Consider the following 14914-nt stretch of genomic DNA (forward strand, 5'->3'; position numbering starts at 1 on the left):
TTTATAGTGAATCATAGAATCTACAGTGCAGAAGGAGGCCACTCGTCCCATCGAGTCTGCACCGGCCCTTGGAAAGAGCACCCTACTCAAGCCCATGCCTCCACCCTATCCCAGTAACCCCACTTAACCTTTTTGGACACTGAGGGCAATTTCTCATGGCCAATCCACCTAACCCACACATCTTTGGACTGTGGGAGGAAACCGGAGCACCCGGAGGAAACCCACGCACACACGTGTGGTGGGAGAAACGTGCAGACTCTGCACAGACAGTGACCCAAGTCGGGAATCGAACCTGGGACCCTGGAGCTGTGAAGCAACTGTGCTACCGTGCTGCCCTAGGAATTGGTGTTCGGACCCTTCCTTCCAGATCTATATTAATGACCTAGACCTTGTTGTACAGGGCACAATTTTAATGTTTGATAAAGAACGTAGAAGTCTAGTGAATCATGAGGAGGAGAGTGTCAAACTTCAAAAGGGCGGACAAGTGGCATATTACATTTAATGCAGACAAGTGTGAAGTGATTAATTTTGGTCTGAAGAATGCAGAGCGAAAGTATACACTAAAAGGTACTATTCTAAACTGGGTGCAGGAGCAGACGGACCTGGAAGTATTTTTTCACAGATCAGTGAAAATGGCAGGACTTGTTGAGAGAACAAGTAATAAAGTATACAGAGTCCTGCGCTTTTTTCAATAGCAGCATGGTGTACAAAAGCCAGGAATTTATGTTAAACCTGTGTAAAGCACTGGTTGAGCCTTAAATGGAAGATAGTCCAATTGGACACCACACTTCAGGAAGGATGTGATGGCAATAGAGAGTGTAGAAAAGACTCATGAGAATAGTTCCAGAGATGAAGAGCTTCAGTTACACAGAAAGATTGGAGAAGTTTGGACTGCTCTCTTTGGAGAAGAGCAAGTTGAGAGATACTCAGAATCACTGAGTAGATAGGGGGAATCTGTTCCCATTGATGAAAGGTTAGATTTACTGGAATTGGCAAAAGATGCAATGATGACATAAGAGCAAGGTTTCATGCAAGTGTTTTGGATCTGGGGTGCACTGCCCGAGAGTGTGGTGGGAGAAATTCAGGCATTCAAAAAGGAATTGTATTGTTACCTGAAAAGGAAATATTTGTAGAGTTGCTTGGAAGGAGCAGGGGAGTGGCACCAGGTGAATTGATCCTTCAGCGGGCCAACATAGGCATGACGGGCTAAAAAGCCTTCTGTGCTGTATCCACTTTCTCTGCTGAAACGTTGACTCTGGACAGGAATCCGTTCTATGGTCCAGCCACCTTCCAGTACTGCGTCAAAGGTGGCCAATCAGCTTGTGTGAGCAGTGGATGGGGAAGATTATGCAGTCAATGCCTACATGGCAGGATAACCGTCAGGAAATCTTGATTCTTCCCTCCTATGCCTAGACAATGGGTGCTGAAGTGAATGTTCTTAAATCTTCCATTACTTTAATTGATGTTTGCTAATTCTGTCAAAATTGGCAGTCAAACCTGTGACCTCTTGGTTAGGTATGTAATTCTTTTTCCTTATGCAACTGAAAGCCCAACTTTCATTGGTTGAGCAATTAAAACCAGGGATGCACAGAGAGGCCAGAACTCTAGGAGCACCGAGATCTTGGAAAGTTGTAGGACTGGAGAAGATTACTGAGATAGCAATGAGCAAGGCAATGGAGGGGTTTGAAAACATGAATTGGAACTTGGAAAATTTAGCATTGCTGTACCAAGAGTTAATGTAGGTCACGCGCACAGGGCAATGGGTGAATGGGAATTGGTGCCAGTTAGCATACAGGCCACGAGGAGTTTTATAAGCTCATATCATGGGGGGTGGAAGATGGGAGTCTGGCCAGGAGAATATTGGAATATTCAAGGCCATAGACAACAATAGGCATGGATGAAGTCTCCAACAATAAATGAGCTGCCTGAGTATTGTGGCACCGCAGATGAGTGCAAACTATAACCTCCACGATGCATATAATTATCCAACTTTATCTGTCTGTTTTTCTTTCTCTGTTTCATGCTCCTCCCTCCCCTCTCTCTTTCTTTGATCTTTCTCTTGCGTATGTGTCTCTATCTCTGTATCACTCTCGTTCTCTCATGTGTGCATCACTGTCGTTTTCCTATGATGTGGACTGTCAGTATACTTTGCAGTGAAAGCAACTCTAGAAATCTAGTCAGACTTGCTAAGATTGTACAGAAGCTTTTGTTTCAGATTCTACCATCCGCAGTAATTTATATCTCTAGAAACCTTTCTGTCCAACAACAACTTGTATTTATATAGTGCCTTAAACATCCCAGCACACTTCCCAAGTGCCTGATCAAACAAAATTCAAAATGTGTGAAGAAAAAATGACAAATGATTTAAACAAACTCATTGATTTGGGATTTTGAATTGTTCCCATTGAGCAGCTCAGATACTCGCGAACATTTTGAGCCAATTACTCATTTTATCTCCACGGACCTTGGCGTGAAAGGGCAGACCTGTTAAACCCCAGGCTGCTAATAATTTAGATCCACTAGATTTCGGAGCAAGTTTGTGTGCTCGTTTTTTAAAATAAATTTAAGAGTACACAATTCTTTTATTCCAATTAAGGGACAATTTAGCATGACCAATCACCTACCCTGCACATCTTTTTGGGTTGTGGGGAGGAGACCCATGCAGACATGGGGAGAATGTGGCACAAGGAAGAGTGACCCGCGGCCAGCATCAAATCTGGGTCCTCGGCGCCGTGAGGCAGCAGTGCTAACCACCGTGCCACCCAGTGTGCTTGTTTTTTAAAAATTATCTCCGTTTAATTTTTTTTAAATGGTTTTAACCTCAAGCAAATATTGGAATTGCTAGGGTCTGTTTAAATCTGTTTAGCCCTTCCCTATATAATATACTCATGTCTTCCCTATCAGACTCTGCAGTGCTAGCTATATATATATATATATATATATATATTATATTACATGTTGTCAGTGGTGTGTTACAGTGGGAAGCACTGCTTATAACAGACTGGGGACAAATGTTTGCCTTGTGCCACAGGCCTCAGAATCAGCAAACAAACCTTCAGAGACCTATGGCGAGATGCAGGTGCTCGTACATGCAAAAGTTATTATCCCTCCATTTGCTATTTCCCCTCCTTTATGCACTTGATTTTTCTTTCCCTGCTCTTGCCAGCAGGACAGTTGAGAAAACGGAGTGTTGTTATAAATTTTATTAAAGCCATTTTACAGTCAGGACCAAAGGGTCTATTTGGAGCTGGCATTCCTCACAGCTTAATGGTTAAGTGTACTAAGAAGCTGTTGTACTAAATCATACAACCCCAAAGTTACAAGTTTGTTTTTTGGACAAAGAAAATGGGAATATTGGTGAAGACATGTCTTTTCAACTGTTAGAATGCTAATGGAGCATATTGGCCAGTATTGATGTATTAACCCTTACTACGCACACCAAAATTAAAAAGGACATTTCCTTTGCTCAGTGAAAACTGTGATAAAGAGATTGTGCAATTTATGGTTAGAAATTCTCTGGCCTGGATAGAGTTTCTAAGGGGGTCATGGATCATTTGGTGGTGGACAAACTATTCCGCTTCCTCTTCGTGGCAGGTCAGTCCAAGAATAACATGGTGGTATATGCAGAATGACTTGAGGATGGACTGAATGCAAATTCAGGCCTAATTAAGCCATGGAACCCTAATAATAAGAAACATTTTCAGAGAGCCCCTTTTCTGATGTGATAGCTTTTTTAAAAATTCTTCCATGGGATGTGGGCATCACTGGCAAGGCTGGCATTTTTGCCCATCCCTAATTGTCCTTCAGAAGGTGATGGTGAGCCACCTTGAATGCAACTGAGTGGCTTACCAGATGATTTCAGAGGACAGGTAAGAGTCCCCTGATCACGAGTCCAGGCCTCTGTCCAGTAACATGGCCACTGTGCTACTTGTACCTGTTACGTTAGGATTGGGCTCAGTGGTTTCTGAAAGACATTCCTTAACAAAGCTCCTCACAGAGTTTCTGCTTCTAGAAAATGTGGTTCATCAGTTTGGGTATCCTTGTATTCTGGACCTAAAGATGGGAACCAGGCAACATGGAGATGATGCATCTGAGGAGAAGGCAGCACGTCAGATGAAGAAATGTGAACTGAGTACATCAGGAGCACTGGGTGTGCGAGTGTGTGGAATGCAGGTAAGTGACCAATTTCAAAATAATATTGCATTTTACACATTTTGTACAAGGTAAATTATTTTGTTTAAATTTGCACTGGAAAGAAACTTAACTCGGTGTCTTATCAGGGAGTTCAAACTGTTGAATGGATGAGAAATTGGCGGAAGTATGAAACACACTAGGTACTTATTAAAGAAGTTATGTCAAGTTTGGGGATTGTTGGGTTGGAGAAAGGCTAAGGTGACATGGTTCAGTGTTCACACTAATTTACAGATGACAGATTCATCAACACTATGCACACTCTTCAAATTTGCAGGCAGTACTAAACTAGGGAAGGCCTGAATTTGAGGAGGCCAATTGGAAACTAGAAGATGACTTGGATAAAATATGTGGTTAAAACAATGGCAGTAAAGTGTCAGCTTGGCTCAGTTGGTAGCACACTCACCTCTCAATTCTTGGTTTCTTGGTTCCAGTCCCATCACAGGACCTTAGCATCTAATCTAGGCAGTTATTTCAATGCAGCATTTAAGAAGTGGATGAAATAGTAATTCTAGGCCCTGTGAGCCTGTTTAAGTGGATGCAAAACCCCCTGCTGCTTTAGGAAAATTACAACACTAGTAAGTCATTCAGTCCCTCAAGCATGGTCCACCATTTACTGAGATCATGGAAGCTCAGTATCCTAACTCCATCCACCTGCCTTGACTCCAAACACTTTTATAACCTTGACAAGCAAAAACCTACCAAATCTCGAAGATTTGAACTTATTAATTGAGCCTAGTATCTTACTGCATTTTGTGGCAGTGTTCCACACTTCTACCACTCTGCATGAAGAAGCCTTTCCTCACTTCTCTCCTGACTGGCCTGGTTCTGATTCCCAGATATGTCCCTTTGTCCTAGACTCCTGCCAACTGAAAAATACAATTCAAATTCCTTTTTTTTTAAAAAATCAAATCAAATCACCCCTAATCTCCTGTATTCCAGAGAATATACATTATCTTACAATGTAAACTTTGTATTTCTAGTGATATTCTGCTACGCCTGTGCTGCATTCCTTCCAAGGCTAATATATTCTAAGGTGCCATACCCAGAACTGTATGCAGTATTCCAGATATGGTCTAACCAGGGCTTTGGGCAGCTATAGTAAAACAACTTTCCCTTTAAATTCTATCCTTCTAGTTCTATAAACCAAACTCCCGTTCATCTTTTTGATTCTCCAATTTGAAGACTAAAAGGAAAGTTCTCCTGGTGTCTTGGCCAATGTTCATCCCATCAATTTTATATTTATTATATATTTTTTTAAAAACAGATTTCCTGGTCATTAGTCTCAATGCAAATTTGCTGCTAGCAAGTTTTCAAAATTGTTTAATTGACTGAACATTGTGAGGTCAAAAAGGTGCTAGAGAAATGCTTCCCTTTCTTGTGAAATTCTGTATAAAATTATAAGCACTGCAGATGGGCAAATAAGTGAAGTGGGTATGAAATTGAAAGATACCTAGGTATTTTGGACATGATGCTGAACAAGTCCAGTCACAGCTGAACAACAATCCTCAAAGGAAACAAAACGCAGTCGAACCTCCGAGGAAATAATGCTAAAACTGTAAAATGTCCTAGTCAGACCACACTTTGCCCCTCCCTGTCAGCACTGGTCACTGACTCATTGGAGGGCTGAAGTCAGATGAAAGCAAAGCCATGGGTTTGATCCCTAGTGTCAGAGTCTTTTGAGGAAAGGGTAAGGAAACATTGGCTTCTCATTCAAGCTAGAAGTTGACTAAGAGATGGTCTTTTGAGGTATATCAAATGAGAAAGAATATATGATTTCTTGCACAGTAATTAGAGCTGAACCATGGCAGTGGGAAGAGGATCACAATCAAAAACTGACTCCTGCCAGGAAGATTTTTCAGCAAATAGACTGGAAATACTGCGACTGGTTAGCCGGGTGTCCTCTGAGAGGAAACACTAGCAAGGATCCAGTCCAAATCATTATTCAACTGTGCGAGAAAATGGATACTAAGAGATGAACAAATTGAGTTTGTTCATATTGCAAACCATAGAAACATTGAAAGGTTATGGCGCAGAAAGAGGCCACTTTTCTGCATCAGCCGAAACACAAGCCGCCCAGCCTAACTCCACCTTCCAGTATTTGGTCTATAGTCCTGCAGGTTATGGGTCTCCAGGTGCAAATCCAGACATCTTTTTTTCCAATTAAGGGGCAATTTAGCATGGCCAATCCACGTATCCTGCACATCTTTTGGGGTGTGGGGGCGAAACCCACGCAAACACGGGGAGAATGTCCAAACTCCATAAGGACAGTGACCCAGAGCCGGGATCGAACCTGGGACCTCGGCGCCGTGAGGCAACCGTGCTAACCACTTGCACCACCGTGCTGCCCATCCAGACATCTTTTTTAATTAATTGAGTGTTTCTGCCTTTACTACCCTTTCCGGCAGTGAATTCCAAACCCCTACTACCAACTTCTTTGAAATATTCTTTCTACCAATCATTTAATACGCCCCTTCGTCACTGACGTCTCTGCTAAAGTAAACAGGTCCTTCCCATCCACTCTATATCCAGGTCCCTCACAATCTGGTACATCTAAGTCCAATCTCCTCTCAGCTGCCTCTGTTCCAAGGAGAACAGGAGAACATCCCCAGCCTATCCAATCTTTTCATAGTTGCAATTTTCTAGTTCTGGAAACACCTGGTGTAAATCTCCTCTGTACCCACTCCAACTCAATAACATCCTTTCTGTGTTGAGCTACCCAGAACTGCACACAGTATTGAGGTTATGGCCTAACAAATGTTTTATACAGTTTTCGCTAATCTTGTTTTCTATGCCTCAGCTAATAAATAAAAGGATTCATATGCCTTCTTAACTACTTTGTCAACCTGTCCACTATCTTCAGGAATCTGTGGACATTCACTCCAAGGTGCCTCACTTCCTTTACTCCTCTCGATATCCTCCCATTTATTGTGTTATCCTATGATCATGGTCTGTTTAGGTCACACAGCAACCGTTGAAGGGAAGTATTGAGAAGCTGTTAGAGTTTGTGAGACTGTAACCTAGCATAAACCAAACCTGCAGGAGAGAAGAGGCATGGGGAGATTCAAAAAGCATACTCCCTTCACTGGCCAGTTCTTCTTTCACATTCCAGTTCTTCACATCCAATTCTGCAATGAGTCCTGGAATGACGCAGCCAAAGGAGTGCACTTTCTGGACCAGTGTTAATCTACTTCCCTTTTTCACAGTAACTTCATTGCTGTGTTAATGTAAGCAGGATCTTTATCTTTATTTTTTATCTTTATCATTTTGTCATTCAGTAACCCTCGCCTTGTGTTGCTGCCTATTTCTTTACTGATAATGCCTCTCCTGTACACAGTAACCATTCCATTGTGTCTTTTATTACCGCCTCTATCTCTAATGATAATTCCGCTCTTGCATGCAGTTGCACAGTAACTGTTCCCTCAAAGTTCTGTATTACTGCCTATATCTCTACTGATATAGCTCCCTCACATTGTAGATGGTCATTCCTCTCTACAGGACCGTTTATAACTAATTATTTTTACTGATTGCACGCACTGTCTGCCTCAGTATTTCCTTTCAACCATCACTCAAATCATAAGAACTCGCACTAAATAAAACTATTCACAAGAGTGAATTACAATTCTTTGCAATGGAGTTACAAACAAACCCTAGGCTGTGAGACCGATATATATTGCTGGAATAGTACTTGTAGGTAGGAAATTCTGTGTCTCATTTTGGATTCAACAGTTGAAAACAATGCCGAGCATTTCCGGTTACTAACAGCCAGTTCATTTATGTTGTAAAATGCTTGTCCAAGAGGCCATTCTTACCAGTTATGTTTTGTCTTTTCAGGTATATCAGTTAGACTCAGGGCATTATGTATGCAGGAACAAGTACTATGGTCGTAGCCTTTCCATCGAAGGGTTTGGCAAAGCTATCTATCAATTTCTGCACAACGGCAGGTACCTGCGTGTGGACTTGTTCGATGGCATTCTGCAGAAACTCCGCACCCTCAAGGAGGTTCTGGAGAAGCAAGCTTCTTACCGCTTCTACTCCAGCTCTTTGTTGATTATCTACGATGGAAAGGAGCGGAAGGCAGACTATCGACACAAATCCACAGGAGCAATGAACCAAGACAGCCTGCAGGAGAGCACCAGTTCCTCGCCATCCTCATCTTCCTCCTCGACCAGCAGCCAGGACCTGCCGAAAATTGATGTGCGGATGATAGACTTTGCCCACAGCACATTCAAGGGGTTTCGGGATGACCAAACTGTGCACGATGGGCCTGACACAGGTTATATCTTCGGACTGGGGAATCTCATTAGTATCCTGGACGAGATTCAACTCCAGAATCAGTAGCATATTCCAAACTGTTCTGATTTCTTTACCTATTGCTCGGGAGGGATAGGTGCTGACCTCTCCCTCTCAAGCACATACTTAAGACTGCTTACTCTGATACTCATCGCAGCGATGACGCCACAGAAAAAAATACTGTCAACTTCTGGCAAATTGCTAGACAAAAAGAAAGCGAGTTTGTTGTTCGAACTGTTTGTTATATCCCAATGTATAAAACTTTTACAGCCACGTGGAGCAGCACTGCCTGTACTGACACTAATGCATCTTGTAAAAGGAGCAATGCCATTCACTTACTGAGGCCTGTCATACAGTGGCAGGTGCCAACGTGGGGGAAGGGGGCACCCATTCGGTACCAAAGCAGCAAGCAGGCCAGATAATTCTCAAACTGCTCCCAAAGACCGAGGCTGCATGAATTGCTGTATATTTGTAAATGCTGGGACAAATTTCCTCATTTACGACCACCTGAATGTGTGAAGAACTCCATAATTTAGCACTCAGGTTCTTTAGCTAACAGGTGTGAGGGTTTGTTTTGAATTTCATTTCTTCCCTTGAATATTATTCCCTTCAGTACCTTGCCAGGGTTAATATCTCACTGTGCCAGCGATTTAATGCACAGAGCCTGTGGCCCGCCTGTTCCTTGGAAGGCTGTTGCACATTCTTCGGAAGACAGATCAGAGTAGCATTCAAGAGTCGGATCACGGACCAACGCTGGATTACTGCAAAGGAATGTGCGTCAGAAGGTTAGAGCTTCGTACGGGTGTTAGATACGAGTATCGCAAAGCAAGGCTCTTCTAGCTAACGCAATCTTTCCTTTTCAACACTGGACAAGTGAGCAGACAGAAAATAAATAAGACTCACGGACTTCCAGTGAATGCAACCAGAAGTAATGGAAGTGTGGAAATCATTTCCCATTGCTCATTCCCAGAAAGACTTGGCTTTTACCTGTTGTTCGTATAGTTACAGATATATGTCCTGCTGATTCAGTGGAGACATTTAGTAATTTGTAGAAAAGCACATTGACACAATGCAGGTGTGTTTATAAAACTGGCCTGTTAGCTGTTCCTAATATAAAGCTCTTATGTTGCCATCCTTTCGTTTATAATATGTTGACTTTACACATTTTTGCTTACAAGTACTTGCAGTAGTTATGAGTTTCAAACTAATTCTACTGTGTAATTTTTAAGATTGCTATTTTGTTACGTTGATCTCAAATCTTTATTTTTGTTTATTGAAGTGTATGTTCCAGTCTAGATCATGAAGTACTGGGAGCTCTGGTTTATAGAATGAGGTCTATCCCTTTAAGCTGCAGTATCTGCTTTGAGTGACTCATGCGAGAAAAGCTGAAACCTGAAGGCATGTTCTCCAAAATGAGGTTAGCTGGTGGCCTGGAGCATTGACCCAAGTGGCCAACGTTAGAAAGTATGAAACTGATGAGTCTGATTAACCCCCCCCCCCCTCCCCCCAAGAGTGCTCCCTGCTCAAAATTCTAGGTTTGAATTCAAACTCGCGTGTAAGTATTTTATTGTGAGCTTACAGCACACTTTGCACAATGTATTGCGTCTACTTGCATCCAAGAAAATGGGTGTGTGCTGATTTGGAAGATGTGGCATTTTTCCTTCCCCTAGCAACAAACATTTGCACACCAAGATTCCAAGGGGAAAGTAGATTTATATAATTCCACAATGCTCTTTAGGGTCATGAGCAAGGTTTTATAGCAAGCTCCTGGTATTATTCTGACTCTGCCAGTTGGTTATTAAACTATAACCAGTATCCTAGGCTGGGTGCTGTGACAGGGTTAATTGTACATAGAGCACAAGTAATACATGGCGCACACCAAAGAGGTGCAAGAGCCTGCGCATCTGCCGGAGGGGCCTCTGGATAAGTTCCCAGCTAAAGGAATACTTGTGAACAGTTGTGAAAATCTTTACTGATTCACTTGACCCTGTTTGACCAGATGATTGGACCATAATCCACTCCGGTGGCTTCACTTCCAGCCAATGGATCCCACTTGGTGATTCCCACAGTTAATGTGAGATGCACCAGTGAATAGAGCAGTGAGGGGTGTTCATGTGTGGTAGGCAGAAGTAAATGAAATTTGAGCGAATGACTTTCATCCCTCCTGACATTCATCCCTATGGGCACATCGGACATATGGCCAGATGCACAAATTTTAATCCAATAGATTTCACTGAAAATATAAATTAAAATTTCCTGGTGCATCTTTAAATGCCTCTGAATCACATGAATTAAAAAATCTAAATTAACCAACATTGTATCAGAGCAAATTGATAAGATGCACAGAATATTAAATTTGTTTCTGTGCATCTGCAAATGTCCCTGTCTTTAATTCACTCTACTTCTCACCCAAAAGGTCCCCCTGAATCCAAAGTTATTTATCGTTATCAGGATACTTCTGAAAGAGGCTGCGTGCTATTCAATAGATGTGAAATGTCGAGGTTGCAGTGCTTAACGACCAGGGCTGTGCCCATCCCATATAAACACCCCTTCCCACCGGAACTAATCACCTGCATTCTTTGTGGAACAGCCTGTAGACATTCAAATAGCAGTTCCTAAAACTATAATTATTCCAAAGCCCTGATTAGCCAGTAGAAAAGACAACGGGCAAGTGGCAGCAGCACTCCTCGATTGGAGGAGCACTACTGCAAGCTGGGACAAAAAGTTAAATTCATTGCCTTTTGCACCCAAAAGTTCAATTCATTGCCATTGCATTCCGGAAAAGAGTGCACAGCGCTTTGGCAGAGAGGGAGGAACATTGCTGTGAGCATCACCATTGCTTTGACCTGGAGCTGACAGTTTAATGCAGCATGCTTGAGTTATAGCTCTGTAGTTGGGACCAAGCATCAGCAAAGAGGATTCGAGTCCACCAGCACATGTGCATCAAGGTACCTAGAATCAAAGATCTGGAAATGGTTCATCTTAAATTAGAGGACATTGAAGACACTGGAGGTCCAGGTGGGAATAAAATTGTCAGGGAGGTCCAGGTGGGAATCAAGTTGTCAGAGGAAATTAGTGATATTTTAGAATCTCAGAATTGTTTTTAATTTGTTTTATATTCAGGGGCATATGTGGATGGGGACCAACATGGCTACTGAGAGGAGTTTAATTAAACATTTCAGGTATTATGATTGGTTGCTTTAGTAATGGTTGCTAGTTACTCATTAGCTCAGTTAAGTGAAGATTTTTAATAAATACAGTATTTTATTCTAGCAGTGCAGTGGTTTCTGAATGGCTCAAGTTCCCATTCACAAATAAGCCACTTAGCACATTCTTCCCACTCCAGTCACTGATCATCTTTTCGAACCTCCGAGGGGGGTGGAATAATCAAGCAGTGTTGTTAAATATCTCTGCAGCTCTCAATCTTGCTTCTTAATAAATCGACTACTGAGAAGCACTGTACAAACCTGTCAGAGGCGAGTACGTTTTAAGCCGTCCTGGAGCCGGATGACCCTCTTGAAACACTGACAGTGAATGTAATGTATTGAGTGGAGTAAATCGGCCTCAAGTTTGTAACGTACAGGCTACCCTTGTTTTTAAATAAAAAAAACATTAAATTGTTGTATCTTAGTTATTTAAAGACTTTTTCAAAACTATTTCAAATGAGTTAAAGATCACTTCTATTTCTGAGCTGTGCCCATCTTTTTGGGTTCTTTGTATATCTGGCAGCACCTTACTGAGGAGCATTTATAGATAACAAGAGGCTGATGGGCCCAGAAAATGGGCGAAAGCCCAATTCTGAACTTTTTAAAAACATTGGGTTCCAATTTCCTTTTTAGTTATTTTCTGTAAAGAAAAACATCAGTGCAAAGTTGACGTTTGAGGGAGGGAGGGGAAAGCACAGCTATTTTAAAATATAGGGCCAGTTAAAAGAAATCAGCAAGGAATAGAGTGGCATAAGGTTTGTCCAGGATCATGGAGCACTTGGTGCTCTATCAGCCCTTAGAGCATTAACTTCACTGATTGTGGAAGTCCTCAATTGTGAAGGAGCATCTCGTCAGCCCCAGGTTGTTGTAAATGGTGGAGATGTCAGCAATAATTCACCCTGGGTCGAGTGGTATGTTGGGTAGGCTGAACACCTGGAGCTGCCTGGCCTGAGAGGCAACAATCTGAAGATGCGTCGTGGCACACCGTGACCTGCCCAGTGTGAAGGAATAGCCCAATCCAGGTGTGTTGTTTAGAATCTGTTTAGATTTTTCAAACTTTGCCGTTTTGCACAGCCTCCAAATATATGGGGCCGATCTACAGAATGACACCAACAGAATCTCACTCAAACTGTCCACTGGATTTTCCAAGCAGGTAGGGTTTTAAATGCCTGTCGATGTCGGTGTAGATCATGGGGTCACCCGTCCCACCTCCACTGCTGCCAAATTTTTTTTTCTACAGAATATGAATTTTGCTTGTATTAACCGCATTTTCTTAATGTTGCCCCTCGTGGTGTTCCTTATCATTGCTGCCATCTTGGGAAATGGCAGTCAGAATATTGCGCTGTGAAGAAGCAGGGTGTGATGTAATATCCTTTTCCAATGAATGCTGTGCCCTATTGATGTACCTAGAGCTGAGGCAACCTGATCAGAAAGGATACTGCAGCTTTGATGTGGTACTCCATAATGGAAAGTGGTGTGGGCATTGAAGGATGAGGCTGAACAGTTTTTTCCCCTTGTTCACTGGTGTTGTTAAAGCCTCAATTGGCTCTTGATAGTTTACTACAACAATCTTGCAGAAATGTAGGGACATTTTGAATTTCTGCACATTAAAACCAGACCGAAAACCCCTCGGCTCCGAACAGACAGAGGAATTGTTTTGTTATATTACTAATTTATTCAAAGTAGTTTCAGTGGGTTTTTTTTTCACTGTATTTCTATTGTGCAACTGTATCTTCAATGGTAGACTCTTCAGGAATCTTTGGGCATGAGCATACTGTATCCTTGTGATCTGTGTTTGACAGTGTTACCTCCCAGTTGTCACAGTTATGTATAAAATAAATACATTTAGGAAACATCCAATTCTCTGCTTGGTCTTTCATTGCCTGTTAAACCTCAGATCGGTAATCCCTCGGTGTGGAGCAGAGCAACAAAACTTGGATAACATCAAGGCCGAGATTCACACCACATAACTGACAGATAATGACCATCTTGAACAAAGAAATAGAACTTCCATCTTCCCTTGACCTTTCATGGCACCATCATCACAGTTTCCACTGAGGGGAGTTGAGGCTTTTGTACCCAGAGCAGTTGGCTGAGGGTGGGACTAAAGTAAGCTGTCGTATACTGTCATTGCCCTGAAATTGGTTTCACGCTGGTGGGTGGGTTGAAGGCTAGTAGCCACTAGGTTCTAGTCCTGCTAGAATTTTTATATTGCTGTGGGCACGCACGGTACTAGCCTGCTGTTCTGCCCAACATTCTCAGAAATCCCATTGTTTCCATTTTCCCAGTTTGGGGAGGGAGAATTTCTCAATGGCTTCTTAATTTGTCTCCCAGCAAAGGAGTTGAAGCAGGTGATAGACAGATTTTTAATTAGTAATGTGTTGAAGGGTTATGGAGAAAGGGCAGGAAAATGGATTTGAGGCCAAGAGGAGAGATCAGCCATGATCGTGTTGAATTGCCGAGTGGGCTCAAGGGACTGAATTGCCTTCTGCTCCTAGTTCTTATGTAAATAAGAGAAGATTGGTTGGGTGGGTTTGTGAGGGTGGGGGAGGTATCACACTGGGCAGGACAGGCTGCCGGGGGGGGGGGTACAGCTAAGGCAAGAACTATGGTTTAGATCCAGAAAGAAAATCAGAGCATTCGGCCAAAAATAGAGGTAACATTATACCTGAACAAACCATTACAAGGGGACATAAATTTAAGGTGAATGGTGGAAGATATAGGGGGGATGTCAGAGGTAGGTTCTTTACCCAGGTAGTAGTGGGGGCATGGAATGCACTGCCTGTGGAAGTAGTTGAGTCGGAAACATTAGGGACCTTCAAGTGGCTATTGGATAGGCACATGGATTACAGTAGAATGATGGGGTGTAGATTAATTTGTTCTTAATCAAGGACAAAAGTTCGGCACAACATCGTGGGCCAAAGGGCCTGTTCTGTGCTGTATTTTTCTATGTTCTATCTAGGACTGGATTGCTCTTCTGTCCTGGCACATATTAACATGTTCAGGGAAGCCCCTTTGGCTGTGCTAGGCACTCACTGAAAGGGAGTGGGCAATAAGGTTACCTTCCCAGCCCCAACAATAGATGTCGACCTAGGACAGGGGTTTGAAATGTCATCTTAGATTTAAATGAGCGTTAATGCTTTTTTTTCTTGCGTTGAAGTGGATTCCTGCATTATGGCCTTGTTGATCTTAATTGGCTCAAAATACACAATTGCAAGTGTTGG

General features: G+C 42.5%; 1 protein-coding gene across 2 annotated transcripts in view; it reads left to right on the top strand.

Annotated features, from left to right (window-relative positions):
- The window catches only part of ip6k1 (inositol hexakisphosphate kinase 1), a 145548-nt gene extending 131998 nt beyond the window's left edge, over positions 1–13550 (top strand). For both annotated transcript variants that reach the window (XM_072472023.1, XM_072472025.1), the window contains exons 5-6: positions 3998–4173; positions 8026–13550. In XM_072472023.1, the coding sequence (XP_072328124.1) occupies positions 3998–4173; positions 8026–8532 (683 nt within the window). In that variant the 3' untranslated portion in view covers positions 8533–13550. The remainder of the gene's footprint in view (positions 1–3997; positions 4174–8025) is intronic.
- Positions 13551–14914: the final 1364 nt, after the last annotated feature.

Source organism: Scyliorhinus torazame, chromosome 13 (assembly GCF_047496885.1).
Source record: "Scyliorhinus torazame isolate Kashiwa2021f chromosome 13, sScyTor2.1, whole genome shotgun sequence".
NCBI lineage: Eukaryota > Metazoa > Chordata > Chondrichthyes > Carcharhiniformes > Scyliorhinidae > Scyliorhinus > Scyliorhinus torazame.